The 20,242-nt window shown below is 33.7% G+C and overlaps 1 protein-coding gene across 1 annotated transcript in view; it reads left to right on the top strand.

Annotated features, from left to right (window-relative positions):
- The first annotated feature begins 857 nt into the window (after positions 1–857).
- Positions 858–20,242, top strand: part of LOC108906568 (inhibin beta chain) — a 110,855-nt gene continuing 91,470 nt past the window's right edge. The window contains exon 1 of the mRNA XM_018709867.1: positions 858–1,377. Within this exon, the coding sequence (XP_018565383.1) occupies positions 858–1,377 (520 nt within the window). The remainder of the gene's footprint in view (positions 1,378–20,242) is intronic.

Raw genomic sequence — 20,242 nt, 5'->3', positions numbered from 1 at the left:
TTTGTGCCTATGACCTGATCTGGAATCGTGAAAATAAAACCCATAGTTTTTGAGTATTTCTGTCCTTTCTAGATTATTATTATTATTTTCGTTCATACGGCGAAGCAGCGGGCGGCGCACGAATCGACGCGCTAATTAAACGAAACCAATTCCGGAAAAGTGGGCACTGGAAATGCAGGCCGCCGCCGCCGCCGCCGTCGCCTCGCCAAATCGAAAACCAAAAATGCCCCATTAACGGATCAACTGATATAGTACAAGCTACTACAAAGTTGACAACGGACTCTAGCAGGCCATGGAAGCATGGTAGTCAGTTGCCATCCGCACGCCGCATTGGTAACAATCGCGAGTCGCGCGCCGGCCCGCTAGATAGGACGGCAAGTTTTGAGTGATAGACCAGCGCACATACACACGTACACACATACACACACACACGACTTTTCGAATTTGCCCGATTAATTGCCCCGCACGGGACGGTGATAATCTGTAGAGATATCGTTAGCCTTAGCAAGTCTACCCCGATCATTTCCGTTAACAGTGAGATGACTTTGTGGTAAAAAAAAATCTATGTGGTTCGACCGATAGAGGATTTTCCTCCAGTCGTATTCGCGCTAGGCGTCGGTGAAGATGTGCAGCGACAGGACCCAGCGTCGAAAAAACCTTCCCGTGGGCAGAGCGCTAGTGGAAACCTTCGTCTGCAACCTGCGGTAAGGAAGGGGGCAACATGCTCGAAGGTAGAACGGAGTGCGAATCAGTAGATAGAAAATATAGAAATTATTCGAGGTAATAGGAAATTTAACTTTGGGAATTTAGGAATTCTTCGACCCGTCCAAAAATTAAAAATTAAAATAAACTCTAAGATGGCTGTTTTCAAAAACTACTACAACAGGAAGTCGCACTGGACGGCGGCGCTCTCGTGCCTGTACCTCCTCTGCAGCACGATCTCCTGCACCCTGGTGAACGGCGAGAGGGTGAGACACCACCACATAAAGGTGAACGAGGAGTCCGGGTCCCAAATGGAAAAAACCCAGATAGAGGACAGCTCCAAGAACCCGGTATTGAGCTGTCCGAACTGCCTCTACAAGAACGACAGGGACAGGGAGAAGTCCGAGACGGACAAGCTCAGGTTGGAGGCGATCAAGAAGCAGATCCTGTCCAAGCTGGGGCTGAGGCAGAAGCCAAACGTGACACATAGTCTTCCAAAAGAAATCGTTTGGGAAACCCTGTACAGGGCGGAGGACGAGAATAGTGATTTTTTAAGGAATTTCGATAGCGAAGAGAATTTTTCTACCACTAGCGCTAAGAGTAGTACCATGGAGACTGTAGACGTTGACGACTTTTACGGCAGGACGTCCGAGATCATCTCCTTCGCGGAAGAAGGTAAGTGACAACGCCAATTTTTAAAAAATTGTAATTTTTAACTTAAATAGAAACGTATATCTAAATTCTATGAACCAGTGCTCGGAAAAACTTCCCAAAAATCATCACCTAATTTTGTAATGGTGGTCACGCGAAAATTGACCCTCTTTTTCTTCCTCATAGCTCGAGACACGAAAATAAAAGTAAGATTAAAAGTTGTAGGGAATTTTTTGACACACGTGCCACATTTCCACTAAATTTATAATTTCCGTGATATAACCCTAACTTATTATTTAATTAAACATCTTTAAACCGCTGAAAAGGCCGCCAAAGCCATACAACGTGGTAATTTCTCAAAAATTAATAATTTTTTTGTAGATACAGGAAAAATTTATAAAATATTAAATAAACTAAACGTTTTCAATAAGGAACACAGTTTTTAACAAACGAACACTTTTATTTTTCATTTCGCCATATTTGCATAATATTGTTACTAGTTTTTTAATTTTTCAAACATTTTGTTGTCTTCCATTTGATATTCAAATACCAAAAAGTATGTACTGAAGGAAAGTTTTGATTAATACGAATAAATAAAAATTTCTGCCTGAAATTTTAAATAAACTGTCGCTCCATCGCACTTTTCTACTTCTGCAAACATTGTACGAAGTTAATCATTAGCTGACAGAATAACAGCATTCTTCTTCCATGGCTACTAAGTGAAATTTTATTAAAATACGTAATATCTCGAAAACCGTTAAAGATAAGTACGACACAACATATTTCTGAAAAGTTCTTTTAACTGTCTTGCAAATGGTAACGATCTACAGGGTGTTCCATTTAAAAGAACCTTAGTTGGGTCTATATCCCGAACATGTGACGTCTGTCAAAAAATGTCGTGTCGGAAAATTTTAAAAAATCCTTATAACTTTAATTCTTATATTTTGGTATCGGAAACAATAACGGCGCATTTTTCACGTGACCACCTTGTATATAATAATTAAGAAAAAAAAACATCGCATATTCGAAATGTAGAAATAACTAAATAGTTGCATTTATTATAGATGCCACAAATTACACGTTATCTATTTTATAAAGATATTAAAGAAAAATGTAACATTAAAATTTAGAGGGTCAGTAAAAAATACATAATAAACAACTTTTTATTTTTTCATTTTGTGGGACAGTCATTTGTATTAAAAATTCTACTTCTGTTCAAATGTAGAAAAATGTAGTTTTAAGGTAAGTCAACATATATAATGTGTCCCCTATTAAAAACTTATAAGTAGTCCATCATTTGGGAAGGTGGGATATTTTTTCATTTTTCATTATATAAAAAAAGGTCGTAATTGTTAAAATTTTGCTTCTGTCATATATATATAGCAGTTGACTTTATTTTTAAAATTCAATGATACACTATAACAGATAAATAACATGTACAGGGTGTTCATATGTCTTCTTAACCGTATGTGTCAATGAGAAAACATTTTTGCGCAGAAATCTGACATTTTGAGGAAAGATTCAGCTTGGTTAAAAAAAATCCGAAAAATTATGTAAGCCTTGTCAGGAGCAAAAAGAATATTTTTTGTGCTGGTAAAATGTCTTTTTATACAAAAAAATTGTATTAGGAAAACTTCTTCAGAATTAAAATTGATTTCCATGTTCCATACTTTCATTTTTTTCTTCAATTTCCCGTACATTTTTTAGGAGATCGGGAAAAATTCTTATTAGTGGTGCATTAAAATTCAAATTTATATTAGTGTCCTCGAGTGACAATCGATTTTAGTTTTACAATTACAAAAAATATCAAAGGAGACCGGTTAACTTATATCTACATATATTTGAATAGTGTATAAATTTTCACAATATTTTTTTTTGCTCTTATCAAGACCTGGTTACTTTCTCAAAAAAATGGATAAAAGAAGTATAAAGTTAAAAGAAAGAAATAAATTATGAGAATTTTATTATAAAAAAACGCAATTTTGAATCTCTGGAGAAAACTGTTATTTCATAAATTTGTTGCTAATACTTAGCAGTAAAACTAATTTAATCTAGAACTACAGAATCCAAATAAATATAAAATACTAAATATATTATTTAAGTTACAATTTTTTAATATTAATCATTCTCCTGATTTCTATAAATATGTGGTATTTTGCATATACATAATATGTCCGAGAATTTCAAAGGAATCTTTATCTATGGCAAATAATAATTTGAACCTGAATTCTGCAAACAATTTTTTGAAGATTATATTATCAGACAGTTGAAATATTCGTCTGGTGAACCCAATGGCCAAATTTTATGTATGTTAAGTATAATTTGAAGTCACCAGTGGCGTGTACTGTTAAGAGGATCTTGCGGAAATAAAAATAAAAAAATATGTTTTATTATTAGCTCTCACATTTTTACTTTATTGCAAAGAATTCAAAGAAATTCAAAACATTTTTTTCAAATCATATAATGTTCTTCGTGACCGGAAGTCCAGGTATGCAAAAGTAGTCTAACCTCTCAGGGCAAGATTCCAGCACCAACTTTGATACATATTTTTTATATTAATGCCACACAAAGACAAAAAAATAATTGCATGGGACCTACTTTTTTATAGATAAAAAAAATATCGTTTTTCTTTTCTGTTAAAATTAAAATCTGGTGCCTTTAAGAATACATCAAAGAACGCTGTGACATTCGTCTCAAATAGTAAAAAAAAAATGAAAAATAGTGCGAAAAACTGCATCTCTCACTATTTAACAATTCACAATCTATATTTGATTATTTTTTTGGGTCCTTTCCTGATACTAAATACAATGTTTTATTTTTTTTATATATTCATCAATTATCGTCCGTATTCGGCACGCCGCTGCACCGCAGACGGGCCAATAGAAAATTACAGTTATTAACGAGGAACAAAATCAATGCACACTATAAATATCTATCTGGATATATTCGGAATATAATCGGTCGGGCGGCAGTCTAAAAATTTTAACTATATTTTTATGGCGGCCAATAAACGATTATTACATTATTCGCCAAAGCATCAGACGCGGCCAGACATTAACCCTGAAAACGAATTGAACGTATTGAAATGCGTCCGCGGCGTTAATTAATTTTTTTTTCGCGGCCGGCCTGAATAAAATCTAACGCGATAAATAATCGGGATCTAGACTGCTATGGACGACGTTGTCCGCTCAGGAATCTAAGCAATCATTTGAGGTGTACGGATTGCAAATTTAAAGCGAGTCTTTTTGAAATCGGCGACCTCCAATGCATTTTCTCGGCGAGCTTCGCGCTGAAGATGGCTTCATGCTAAGCCGAAACTTCGACGAGAGTCAAATGTTAGCTCTTGCTCTGTTATAAAGACACATAAATCATAAATATTCATTTAGTAACAAAAATCATAGAAAGCCTCAACATTTCGCCAGTTTTAAAGTGAAACAACTACCCTGCGGACTACTGCCCCGACCAGCATTGAATTACATCAGCAATATCTAATAAACAGCTAGTAGCAATACTAGTAGTACTTTTTTATATCTCACTTATACTTGTATATACAATAGGATTAAAGCGCTTGTTTGTTATCAGTTAAAATGATATTATATTTAGATATAAAATATATATGACAGCTGTCAAATTACCCTGGTAATGTCACAAAACGCATTTATAAAATGTCACTTTATTCCCTAAAATTAGGTATTAAAACAGCGCTTAGTCCATGTATTAAAACCGCACTTATAATTAGTATTAAAACAGCACTTAGTCAAAAGTTTTCCAAATCTCAAGTTTTTCTGGAACTCAATAAACAATCTAATCTAAACTAAAAAGGATGCCCTTTACACTGATACAAATATCTAATAAAGTACAATTTTTAATCGCTAGAGACTTACTTTTAATTCCACGCAAATTAAAATGTCACTTTACACCTTGATGTTAGGCATTAAAATAGCGCTTTACACCATAAACGAGCTAAAGATAATACCCTTTACAATACTTTAAACCACCGCAACCGATATTTTAAAATATATCAATGGTTTTTATGCATATCTTGAATTTAAAAGTGCAGTTTTAATCTCTAATAAAGTGCCACTTTTGATCCCTAGGGATCAATTTTTAATTATATACGAATTAAAAGTGTCACTTTCTGAATTAGGCATTAAAACATCACTTATTCCAAAAAGATTTTATGTAGCGAATTTCCTTTACAATACTTTAAACCGCTGCAACTGATAGTTTAAGAGATATTAATCTTCTATGCACATCATCAATTTAAAAGTGCAGTTTTAATCACTAACAAAGTGCCACCTTTAATCCCTAGAGATCTAATTTCAATTCCATGCTAATTAAAAGTTTCACTTTGCTTCAAAATGTTTACAAATTTTAAATTTTTCGGAAACACTTTAAATCCACTAATCATTTCCATGTACACCGAGAATTTAAAGTGCAGATTTTAATCTGTGGGAAAGTGCCGAGTATAATTTTAATCTCTTGTAAAATGCCACTCTTCATCCCTATGGACTTACTTTTATTTCCACGCGAGTTGACTATTATTTTACTCCCCGAAATTAACTTTAAAACGGCACTTTACTTCAAAATGTTTTCAAATTTCATATTCAAGTACGCAATAAACAATCTAAACTGAAGGTAATATGCTATAATATCCACAATACTCTACACCATTGCAATCGATAGTTTAAAAGATATTAATCATTTTCTATGCACATTGCGAATTTAAAAGTGCAGTTTTAATCCGTAGTAAAGCGTCACTTTTAATCGCTAGGCATCTGCTTTTAATTCCGCGGAATTAGTAACAAAAACAAACGATTACTTACAGTGCGATTTAAAGAGTATTTTGCAATTTCAAATTTAGTAAAAGTTTAGAAGTGGACTAAAATGTTATTTTTCAGAAGTACTTCTACGCCACTGAAATTCTCACAAAATAGCATTTGAAAGGGCAGCAGTAGCATTTTCGAAAAAATTGCAAATCCTTTTTCTAAGTAATTTCCGGTTCTTTCTGAAAATACTATCTATACTACTATTTTTGCGAAAGTTTCAGTGGCGTAGAAACACTGCCCTAAAAGAAAAAAAGATGACGATACCCCTGATCTCCGTTCCTCAATTATGTCATATATGATCCCCATATTCACAACCTGATAATATTCTGTGCCAAATTTGATTTGATTTTGTCAAATAGCTTAGAAAATAGAAGCAAAACAGATTTTTTTTAACGAAAACTATAACACGGAACAAAATTTTCATCGACATATATTATTTTTTTCTTGTTTGTTATGAAATGCAACACGATATTTGTTGAGATAGAATTTGAAGAAAAGAATAAGCCAATAAAGTTCCGTTATCGAAACTACTGTAACAATTTACCGCAGCAGGGCGTGCCTTGAAATTTTCCGCCAATGTCTTTCTACCTCTGGTGTCGAGTGCGGTTAATTCTAAGAAAGCGACGCTGGGGTCTCTTGGAATTCTATATCAACATCTATTCATGTTGTGCTTTTATGTGCAAATGTGTAAACCGTCTAAAATGTTTTTAATTTAGAAAAATGTCGATTTGATCATATCGACGCGCCGTACATTTAAATATTAATATAATAATGGATGCGAAATGTTAAGTGGAATAAATTTATAATGTAAAGGCAAATACTTACAAAGCGGCAAAAATTAGCAATATTGCACGTAAATGTCCAATACGGTTTGTAAATATTTTACAGGGTGTTACTAGATGGGCTTGTAATAAAAATAACATTATGACACAACTTAATTAACAGCGAATCAATAAACAATTCTAGGGAACTCCACTTTTATCTCTTACAGACGTAAAAACAATGAATAATAGCTCAAACGAATGACATCAGTCCAGAAGTAATCCTGGGAACAGCTCGAGGAAGAAATGCTGCCACGCTGTTGCAGATACTGACGCGCTATTAAACAAATTAAAATTAATTATATGAATTTTAAATAATGCCGTCAGTAAATCGACAATTTTTTTTTTTTTTTCATTATTTGACTTTCACAAGCCACAGTGTTTATTTTTATTAGTAAAAATAAACATAATTAAAATTTACTAATATGTCGTGTCGGTAATCAGCAGTTATATCGCACAATTGTGACGGTGAAACTGTGCAAATATTTAGGTGTGAAAAGTAAAGAAATGCATATACAGGGTGTCTAAATTAATCGCCTCAAAGCCTATTTTACTTTGAAAAAGTATAGAGTTGACTGTCTATGTTTTTCTATGTAAGCAGATGTGCGTTATAGCATTTTTTTATGGAAATAAGTTTGCATATACAGGGTGTCTAAATTAATCGCCTCAAAACCTATTTTATCTTGTAAAAGTATATAGTCTATGTTTCTATATCAGGAGATGCGCGTTATAACATTTTTTTTATGGAAATAAGTTTATTTTGGACATTCATCTAAAAGACTATTAATATGTTTTTTTCAGACTTTCAAATTAGAACGAAACTTTGCTAATAATTCATTGGTAAACATATTTTTCTTTAATTTCCTTCACTAATAAATACTTCGATAACCTAAAACTTTCTAAAAGGATAGTATCTTTGAAATAACAGATATACCGAGTGGCACACAGTGAGTGTCCTATTAGACCAGTTCAAAATCTACTTCCATTTCAATTTTGAAAATTGACACACAGGGTTTTGTGGATGTAATAATTTTGTTCCTGTAACACTTCCTGTTATACCGGAAGTTGACGTCAACTTTTTTATTTTAAATGGGACACCCTATATATTATTGCCTTTTCGGATTCTACGTGAAATTTGAGGGTCACTTTATTAAATATTCCTTATAGCTAGGCGTTATGGAATTTGAGATATTAATTTTTAAAGAAAAAATTTTACTCTCATTAGTATAATTTAAACGATCCCCAGGCAGTTTTATTTAAATTTTCGGCAAAAACTATTCAGATATAACAATAATTTGACAACTAACTTGACAAATGTCAAGTTATTTAGAAGAAAAAAAGTGTCTAAAAAAATAGAAAATTGCAAATATCTCTAAAAGTAGTAACGGCAGCTATAACAATGCTTATATGGCTTGAAAGGAAATTTGAATCTGCATATGACAGAGTAAAAAAATACGAGGGTGTTCCATTTAAGTTAACAAAGTTATAGCTGTTTGAAGTTATCAAAATGAAACAGCAAAAATAAAACTCCAAATATTAAATGTTTTAATTTGTTGGTATACCATAATTTAGTGTTACCTATGTACTATACAGGTACCAAAAATCCACTTGATATCACGCTCCTGAAAAGAGTTACTAGCATCTCCGCGGACCCTTGCATCTGTCAAATTTGTTCTTTAAAGATTAATATCTCAAAATCTCTAACTCCTACGTATAGGGAATATTTAATAAACTGACCCTTTTTCACGTAGAATCCGAAAATGCAATAATATATAGGGCGTCCCATTTAAAATAACAAAGTTGATGTCAACTTACAGGAACAAAATTATTACATTTGAAGAGAGCACACCCAAAAACATTAGTGTGCTAATTTTCAAAATTGAAATCGAAGTAGGTTCTGAAATAATCTAATAGGACTCCCGGTATATGTAAAGAAAGTTTTTTTTAATAACAAAAGTTAAACCCTTAAAATAGTGCATCCATTTATAAAAAATTATTGTTTGCCACCTGATATCCCGACTCTTGATTTAGTTTTATACAGGGTGTTTCAGATAGACCTTCAATTAGACGTTTGTGGAAAACTACGCGTACTGGAATTCTGAGAATTTATGTAGGTGGCATTATAAAACACAGGGTGTTCTATTTAAAAAAGCGAGTTATTAAACTTTCAATTTGACACAATTGGTCCGTGTTTTTTAGACGCCCTGTGTAACATGCACCAACTTTCGAATATTCCAGATATTTGGACACGTTTTGGTATTGACCATCTAAAATGTCAGCTTCCTATCTTAAAAATTGGAGGAGATAGAACCGATTAAGTGTAAGTATGTTTTTTCAAAAATTTTGAAAAAGTCAAAATATTTCAAAAACGATTGAGTTTAAGGATAAAGTATGGTTATGGAACTTACCTTAAAATTCAATGTAGAATCCAAAAATTAAATAAAAAATAGTACATTCCATTTTAAATAAGCGAGTTTACGTCTACCTCCGGTAGAACCGGAAGTTCCACGACGACGCCAATATTTTCAATCGATAGAACATTAGGAGAAACCCCCGTACATAAATTTTCAGAATTCCAGTACGCGTAGTTTTCCAGAAACGTCTAATTGAAGGTCTATCTGGAACACCCTGTATAGGAAGCATATCTAACCTTGAAAAATACTTATCAGTCCATTAAAATAAGAACAGTACTAACGTATTTGTTGACGGCATAAGCATAAAAGTATAATAATTTGTAATTACCATGCAACACCGAATTTTACTTATTTAACATATTTTAGTCTGAAGAATATTAAATTAGTTTATTTGTAATAGTCATTAGTCTTAAATTTGATTACATATTATTTACAAAAATAATAAATTCTGAGCTAGCTTTGTTTAAAATATACAAATTTAAGCTAAAATGGACAAACATTGTAATAACATACATATATACAAAGTGTTTCATTTAGGGCAAGACGGTAATTAACCTGAAGAGGACGGAATAAATTCGAAACGTCTCACTGTTTTACGAGTTTTTCCCATTGTATGTCTGTGTACAAACAGCATTAGATACCGTCACAGCGAAACAAATCCCAGCCTCGGCAACAGAAAGAATGAACGCTGTATTGTGTATGAATTACAAGTGTCGATAAATAAATTGTTAATTAGCGGATATGACAACAAGGTGTGAAAATTATACATGACATACAGGTCTATACGGACATATGCGGCGAATAATCACTAATTTGAATTTCACCATGGCACGCCGTTTTCATGTATTTACGATTTATTTGACTTATATTTATATCGGCAAATCAAGAAATATTAATTACAACCAGTTTATTAATAGACTGCTAAACGCAAGGCGTACCGACAATATTGGTACACGTTTGTATATGCAGATGTAAGGCGACACGAAGTTGTAGATTGTAACAATTAAGGAACCTGGACATGGACGTCATCTTCGGGAGTTTTCCTGTAAAATTCGCGTAAACGAGCCGAAAATCGCATCAGGGGATTTTTCGGGGCGCTCTTCTCGAAATCATCTTATGATATGACGCATGCACGACTTTGGCCCCCAGACCGAGCCCTATACGTCAGTTGATGATGAAAATGATATTTAGTAGAATATTTTCAAATTAAAGTTAATAGTTGATTAGATTTTGATTTGTTTTTGAAACAACACTTGCATACATTGCGACATTCATTCAAGTTATTCCCTCTATCTTCATCTTTCATACTTTAAATGAGATCAACAATTCCAAACAAGTTATTGCAGTATTAACGGCAGTCTCAAATATATTGATAATTCACTGTTTATTTATTTTTCCGACGATGACGCCGATTTCAAGGTCCGGGGAGGGGGGCTCGCCTACGCCAGATTAGGAATCAGCGACCCGAAAAACCCCCGGGTGTCAAGTCTCGTTACATTTAAGAGTGGAATTCAGGAGAAGCCTCGGAGATGACGTTCATCATCAATCCTAAGCTCCAGGTCGTCGATGGACCAATTTGAAGGTCATATTCGGGATCAGCGACCTCGAAAACCCCCAGAACCCTGATTTGAGTCCATTCCAGGCATTATTAACCGAGTTATGAATTTTTTCTAAGCGACTTTAAAAAATGCATTTTTCTGGATGCATTTTGGACTGCACAAATGCAATTTGGCCGAAAAACATAATACAAAGTTGATACATTTTTTTTTAAGAACCGAAGAATGAAAATTTCGGAGGTTCAGTGCTTTATTTCCTCGACTAGTAAGAGATATTTTAGCTAAAGTCCCAGATAATAAATTTCAACTATAAAATATCTGAATTAAATTATATATACAGGGTGGTCCCGAGGTAATAGGCCAAAATTCATGGGTAGATTCCCGAAGCAGAAATATTGCGATTTAGCCGAACCTACCTTAGTCCAAAAGTTGATAGTTAAAGAGACAGGGTGCTAAATGTAAAATATTATTTTAGTTTCTTTTCATTTATTTCTTAATAAATGCAAATATCTATACAAAATTTTGGGGTTTGGAGTTTTTTGGGTAGAGGAATTGAAATTTGTTCACATTTTGGTTACACTTCATAGAGGGCGCCAACTACCGTAGATTGAATGTGTTGAAAACGACATAACTTTTTTGTACTTTAAGATATCTCATCTTTGGTATATTTTCCAACTTTTTTTTACACAAAAACGGGATACTTTATGAAAGTAGCTGTCTCGTACCCTTTCCGAGATATTTGGCTTTGCAAATTCCAATGCTAGTAGTTGAAAGAATTAAAATAATTTAGAAATGTCAAAAACAAGGGTTTTTTAGAATTAAAAATTGTAAAGAACAGTAAAATAGTGAACATATGCCCCTTTGACAATAATTGCTCAAAATTCTAATTTCAATACATTTATCAGCGCGGTTATTAAAAGATTGTCTTATTTTAAAGTATAAATCCTTAACGAAATGACATTACAGCATTTAAAACTTGCCGCTAAAGTTCTTCTCAGGTGTTTATAGTTTCTCCATAGACAATTTCATATAACTCCAAAAACGAAAATCTCGACATTATATCCCATATTTATGTATACGAGTATACAATTTAAATTGTGAGCTAAGATATAATTTTAATTAGGTACGAATAATACTTAATAGAAATTAGCATATAAATGACAGCAATAAGACAAGTGGAAAACGTCAATTATTTTATTTTCGTCCAAATCCTACTTAAGAAACTTTACCGGTAAATTAATAATACCTGTAGGTACTTAATTGTAATTTAATGCAACAGCATTGGAAGTTTCAAAGTCAAATATCTCGAAATCAGTGCGAGATAGCTACTTTCATAAAGTATACCATTTTTGTGTTAAAAAAGTTGGAAAACAAGAATTTGATACCAAAGATGAGATACCTTAAAGTACAAAAAAGTTATGTCGTTTTTAATACATTCAATCTACTGCAGCTAGCGCCCTCTATGAACTGAAACCAAAATGTGAACATATTTCAATTCCTCCCAAAATTTTGTGAGGATATTTGCATTTGTTAAGGAATAAATTAAAAAAAAACTGAAATAATATTTTACATTAACACCCTGTATCTCTTTAACTATCAACTTTGGCCCATTACCTCGGAACCACCCTGTATTTACAAATATAAATTCTAAGCAAAATTATAGATTACAGCAAATATTTCACACAGTTTGACGAAAGTATATACATTTGAATAGAATAAAATTTACATTTACACCAAATAATTCCATTTCAAAGTATCTGCTCATTTGATCCAAATACTCTTTTTTCAGTGTGGTCACGTGGCTTGTAATCATTTATGAAGCTATGTATTAACCCTTGTGTTAGACAGTTTTGACGACATCCTATACGACACCCAGTCGTGAAGAAGACAAAATGTCCGTAATTTATTTGCTAACGATGCAGAGTCGTTGGAATATCAATTTTCTATTATCAAAATTGATTTCAGAATTATTAACGATGGTGAACAGTCGTGAATAAGACTTCAAAAAGTCCGTAATTAATTTCCGACTATCCAAAATGGATGCAACCGCATCTGCCACGTTCCCGGTAACATCTCGATCAACCGGCGACGACCCACTCCATCCTGGGCACCTTCACACCTTCCTTTTGACGGTGCACGCGCGCCCGCCGTCGCCGCGGCCCCCTGTAGGACCGCGAAGTACCTCTCGACGCGTCCTTGACGCGGGATCCCGTCGTCGACGTCGTCGTCTGCCGCACGGTTCTTAGACAACGCGGCGATGCTATCAGTTTTTCGAGAGGCCTGTTAACGTGACGGCAGGCCTGGCCGGGCGTCGGGACGCTGAGACTTCTCCAGTGCGAGCCGTCAGGTTGGAGCCGACGCCATCGATCCGCACAGCCGTCAGTCGCCCGCAGACGATGGGTTTTAGTGCTGCCGCGGGCCGGAGGATAGGAACAGGGGATGACGGGCCAGACGCGATTCCTATTCGCGATATACGGGGTGTTCAGGTATACCCTATTTTGACACAAAAAAAATCTCTAATATTTTTCGAAATTTATACAGGATGTTTTCTAAGTACTCTAAAAAAAGTCATTCTTTAAATTAATTTATGAAATAAAAGTTCGTATTATTAATACAATAATAATAATAAAAATAGGAAAAACAAAAAACTGAAAACTACACTCCAACTAATATAAACAAAGAATAACACTGAATTGAAAAGAAGGAAGCAGAGGAATGACAGACCTGCAGGAATTGTGCATCAAACAGATAAAATCCTTAAGATTCTATTTCCATAATATTTCCGTCGTGGAAAGGTGACATTTTTGAAATTTATTTGCTTCTTTGATTCGTTGGTAGATGCGTCAAAAAACTTGACAAAGTCTGTAGCAGTGTAAAACCACACTGTTTACCAATAAATTCGTGAATTAATTCATGAAGAACTTCGTCAATTTATTCATCAATAAATTGTCAATGTAAAACAGCTATAAAAATTGCATACCTCTACACTTATTGACATAAGAACATTCCTTAATAGTCAATTCAGTAGAACAGAAGACCAATTCAAACCTCTTCATGGTAGACACAACATTAATGTCAATTGGGAACAGACAATTAGAGAACAAACATAAATTCCTTCAGAAAGGGTGGTTGTACCCAGAAATTGGTTTTTATTCTTGCAATTCAAGACCAGGTGCCTGTTCTTTGAAGTAACTTTTCAATTTCTCACTCCTTGCCTGCGCCTGTGCATAGAACCAGAGCAGTTCGAAATTATTTAAATAATAGGTTTGATAATGGCCTTCAAATAACCTAGACCTTACACCTTTAGACAGTTTTCTGTGGAGTTACTTAAAAAACGAGGTTTATAAGGAAATAGTGAAAACAGATAAACTAAGACATAAAGTTGATCAATGTATACAAAATTTAAGTGAATTTAATTCCCATTTCATAGTAAATGCAATTCTGAAAATTAATGAGGATTATAGTCCAGTCGCTGAAGGCGAAAATAAGGTAAAAGCTCCCAATTTTTTCGGATAGCATGGATTTTCCTGAAAATTTACATACAAGCTCATCTGACCCCCCACTTCAAAAGTTATACTATCTAGATGTGTGTTTTTTTATTTGGGGGTGAAACCTACCTTTGTACGAAAAAAATGCGAAAATCGCAGATTTACGTATTTTAAAGATTCAATTCATGTTCAAATATGTTGGATAAAGTTCTTTTTATGTTTTTTCATATAATTTATGAAATTTAATTACTTTTCAACCCTTAAAAATCCTTAAAAACTACCCTTCCATGGCCAAAAAAATAGAAAAAAGTTTTTAACAGTTTGAAATATTCTTTTGGTGCATTCACAATGTATTGCATTTCTTTTGTTATTCATTAGAAAGCTTACGACTCATTACAAAGTTGCAACTAAAAACCATCCCTTATAATAAAATAAACAAAACAATATTATTGAAAGCTTGAGATGTTTTTGGTTGTATGCATATATTGATTTATAAACATTTTATTGGCTTTCAAATGATCTATGATATATTGCTACTTTGCAGCCACCCAAAAAACCCTTATGGAAGACCTACCCTTCATAAAAAAACCTATTCCTTATAGAAACATTTCCTAAAAATTATATGTGAATATGATGATATAATTTTTTTTTAATTTTATTGAATTTATTCTTAATATTTTTTTTATTAAATTAATATCGAATATTATTAATATTTTTAAAATACTTACTCAAATCAGTTCACAAATGCTCCAAAATACAGAAAGATGATGGTAAATTACCCGCTCCGAAAATTTTACCAAAAAAATGCGATTAATTTTTTTACCATAACTTTTGTAATTTTAAAGCACTTTAAGTTCTGTGATTTGAAGTTTTTTTTAACCCTTCGTTTTTTAGATTTGTAAGCTAAAAGGGCTCACGAAAGGCAGTCTTGGAGCTTAGTTTTGAGCTTCTCGGTTATCTCTTGTCTAATTTTGTCCTACAAAAATTAAAAAAAAGCGAATTGTTCAGTAAGAAAAAATCTACAATTTCTTATTCTATATTTTTTTTATATAACTTTGTTAGTTTTTGAAATATTTTGAAAATAGCGAGTTTTTAAAAGATTGAAAAATTTTATTCAAGTAAATGAAATATTTTTGTAAATTTAGGCTTCTAAAATCGTTTAAATTCCCGGAATCTACTGTTAATAATAAATAAAGTCAATTGCAGAAGGAATACGTTTAATTTTTTCCGTCAAGTCATTAATTATTTCAATACCGATTTTTTTTTCTCAAAAATCAAGACAACCATTTTATTTTGATGGTAACTTCATTAGTTTTCATGCTAACGACTTTTAACACTCAATTTAAAGGTCTTTTCAAGAACATTAATAAGTGTTATATAAGTTATCATCGAAAAACCTTTAATTTTTCCGCTACAGGACGTTGAACGTTTCGATTATAGCCATCTTCGAAATTGACTTCAACTTCTGGGAGTCATAACTCGGGTTATATACCATCTATAAAAATAAAAAAGCAATCTCTTTGCTATTTAATTACTTTCATTTTTGCTTATGATAATTTTTTTTATAAAACTTGTAGTTTTTGAGACATTCGCGAAAAATGGCTCAAAAACATGCAATTTTCGGGCTAAAAACGAACATGTTTAGGCGCAAATAACTCAAAAAGTATTGACTGTACAAAAAATTCTTATAGAACATTTTTTGCTTAGAATTCGTCCCTCTTTCGAATCGTGAGGTTATTTTTAATAAAAATTTTCCCACCCTTCAGGAGGGGTGGCATCCACCCCTAGAGTAAAAGTACACATCGGCACTATATAACTTTTGTTTCTTGGGCTATTCCCTAGCTACAGTTCAAATTTCACGTCAATCCATTCCATCCGAAAAAATTGGTAGCCAAAATGCTGCAGTGACTGGACTATTTCCCACTAAATTGCAAATTTACGGTGTAAGTTTAATGTAATTGATCGTGATTTTACAACTGCTTCTTTAGCACAAATTGGAAGGTATATTGTAAATATATATAGCGTTCTGTAATTTTACATTCTCCAGGCGCTAGAGATAAAAGGATGAGTAATCTACGTACCGCCCTCCACACGCAGTTTCTAGGACGGCCAGGACGAGACCGGGACATCGAGTCGGGACGGGAGATCTCTCCAAGGCGATTCCGTTTGCATCGACGTCGCGTCAGCCACGTGGTTTCAACGTGGTCCTACACACTTCGCCGCATTAAGAACCTTGCATCGACCCCAAATAATTTGAATAAATCGCGCTACAATAGAATGCTAGGTATTTAAACATTCTTCGACCTGGTTTTAATTCCAAATCTGTTTGTTTTTTTGCCAGGCGGCAGAACGTTCTTCGTTTACATACAGGGTGACATACAGGGTGGGGAATTGTGGACAATAAAATGAATTAGAATCATCCACATACATTTTTCATGAGCGTGAAAAGGTCAAGTTTCAAAGCGACGACGACAACGAAATTTTTCAATTGAAAAGGTTGTTCCCGAACCATCTGATACAGGGTGTTTTGTAACGAATGGGCCATGGCGTACTGGGAAGCTCTTTGAGTCAACATAGTGCAAAATTGATAACTGGGGGGTCAAAGATGAAAAAAAAAAATAGTTTTTCTTCAATATTTTTAGACACATACTTGGATTAAAATCGGTCTATTTTGACTCCAGTACCACAGGACTACAGTATGGCCTATTAGTTACACGTAGTAGTCCGGTCAAATTAGTCATAAAAATATTGGTGAAATAACGAAAATTCAGACAGAGCTAAATTTTGGTGGGGACCTTGGGTACACCATTAGAAATAAAATGTCAAAAGTCCTCATCGATCCCATGTGCTAAAAAAGTTATTCGGGGTCAGAGGTCAGAATTTGAGATTTTTTGGATTTTTTTAGAAAATAGTAAGTTTTATCAAAAAAGGTGCCCACACAAAAATATATAAATCCTAAAATTATCTACAAAAATGGTCCTTATACTTTTTTTTCTAAGAATCACCATTCCTGAGATATCGTGACTCTAAAAGTTGAAGGAGTCACGTTCTACTTGATATGCACATATATGCCACGTATATACATAGTCAGGCACTTAATACAAGTGGAAATGCCTATTTGTGTCTCTTATGTGTATAATCTATACTATTCTGAGAAAATACACTCAAAAGTACAACTATCTTGTCTTCCTCCAACATCGGCTTCTGCTAATCAACACTTGTATCGAGTATACTATCAAGTTCAGACATGGCTAGGCAATCAACTGAATCCAGAAGACGGGTGGGAAATTAACAGATAATACTTTGAAACCGATTCAAACTTTACTCCCACCTGCTCCGAAAAAACTCCTAAACACTATTTTTTGCATTTGCAAAAAGGTTGTAGTGCTAAATGTGGCTGTAGAAGAGTAGGGTTACTGTGTTCTCCAGCGTGTACTAATTGCCAAAGCCAGTCTTGCTCAAATGTCCAATTGAATACAACAGACGAAGATTCATGCGATTTCGATGAAGAGACAGGTGATTCATCTTTATTTGAACAATTTATGAACATCCAGCAAGAAGGAGCAGAAGAAGAAATCGAAGAAGACATGACTGTTGAAGTCAACTTTGAAGAGTATGAATCAGATTAAAATTTCAAAAGAGATCAGAACTACAGTTAAAATTAATAACCAATAACAATAATCATCATGCAGTTCCTGAAAATTCCGTCATAACAGTTCGTGGAGTAGGCCTACCGGGGAAATCACGTTGAAAAAACGCGCCACAGTACACTACCTCACAGGTGGTGTGGAAATGTGTGCATATCATGTAGAATGTGACTGCTTCAACTATTAGATTCACGATATTTCAGGAATGGTGATTCTTAGAAAAAAAAGTATAAGGACAATTTTTGTAGATAATTTTAAGATCTATAATTTTTATCAGAGCTACTTTTTTGATAAAACTTACCGTTTTCGAAAAAATCCAAAAAACCTCAAATTTTTACCTTTGACCCCGAATAACTTTTTTAGCACACATGGGATCGATGAGGACTTTTGACACTTTATTTCTAATGGTGTACCCAAGATCTCCACCAAAATTTAGCTCTACCGGAATTTTCGTTATTTGAAATGTCTATTTTGACCGGGCCATTTTGAAATCGTATAAGACTGAGGTAAACAATAAACCACGGTAATAAGAGCTCTAAAAACCCCAGTAATACTGAAGAAATCGGCAATTGTCAAATTAGAACGTCTCTGTTATCTGTAACTAAATATTTTACTATAGCTTTTCTGGTGATATCGAGTCTATCTTTAAAGACGAATATATCCCGAGGTTTTTTGAGCAAATTATGTATCACATCCATCAAACAATTACGTAATCACGTGCTTCCTCCCTTTCCTGATGTCAAAAAAAAAACAAATTGTAGCTGTAATTGTATTCCTTCCAAGAAGATTTATGCAAGCATATCTATCGTCGAATATAGCATGGAAATCTGATTGAACATTAAGGGATAAAAAAAGATCTGAGCATCGCTGTAAGGGTAGAGGACTTCCTTGAGCCCTGCGTGGGCGGACAATCAGGAGCTAAAAGAGCACATGCTGAATGGAAAATGTATGTGTGGGAAATCGATTACAAATACTGGAATAAATTACCTATTGTTTCTGGTACTTTTCCCGAACGGAACGTCTTTCGTATGTGGGACAAGTGAGGATAGGACGTTATTATTTGCTCAGGTCTTACCCGGTGGGCGGTTTGAAAAGGCCCTTCACGTATCTGTGTTTAATATTACGTGTTTTATGTATTTCATACATATCACGGGATTGATACGGAGGATTCCGTTGCCTAAAAATAGCATAATGCCTCGCCACCTACAAAAGACGGATTTTTCCGAAAAACAATTACTACGTTGTTATAATCCCCCAGTTTGCGCAAAAAATATCACAATTGTAATAATGTACAAAAAATATTTTTGTATAGTTCTACAAAATTATCGAAATTTTTCGTTTGGAAAATTTTCAAAAAAATTTGAGACCGATTTGGTTTTGACTAGCGCAGTAAGTATTATTTGTCACACTTTTACGTTCTTATTACCTACAGGGTGATTCAGTCATAATGTCATTAATTTTAATCACGTATTCGGAAGGCCTAATAAAGACAGAAAATCGAAAAATAATTACTCAACCATTTAAACAATAATCAAATTACCCACTAACACCCGTTAACACGACACCTTACTTTACATCACATTTTATTACATGAACCATCAATGTACAACTTTTTGAAAATAAAAGTTTAACCCTTTCTTTAATTGTCACTAAAACCCCGGTCCCATACGTATAATTAATTAACAATTAACTTTATAAAAGAAACAAACAGGGAACAAAGAGGCGTAGAAAATTTATCTGTTTTTAAAAGTACCTACCATAAAAATAAGTTCTATTTAATGCAAAAAGAGCGAATTTCCGAGCGGCATTTGCCTCACCCTGGGATAATTTGTTTATAACGCTGTTTTTCACGTCCTACTTTGTTGGTTGTAAAGAGCTACTTAATTTGAACTTTTTGAAATTTTTCTATTCCGATACGTTTCTTTGGAGCAATTGAACCTATACCTACGATATTATCTTCTAAAAATAACGTTTAGTAATTAAACAATTAGTTGCAAAGGAAACAAACGAAATTAATTAACAAATAGTTAGAGCAACAATTTCGCGATCAATCGAATCAGCGTTTGGCATACATGTTGATCTTTGACCTATGTGAACCGGGAACCCGACTTTTCAAAATTCATATAGATTTTCT

Source organism: Anoplophora glabripennis, unplaced genomic scaffold (assembly GCF_000390285.2).
Source record: "Anoplophora glabripennis isolate ALB-LARVAE unplaced genomic scaffold, Agla_2.0 scaffold108, whole genome shotgun sequence".
Lineage (NCBI taxonomy): Eukaryota > Metazoa > Arthropoda > Insecta > Coleoptera > Cerambycidae > Anoplophora > Anoplophora glabripennis.
This window is presented reverse-complemented; position numbering and strand designations above follow the sequence as displayed.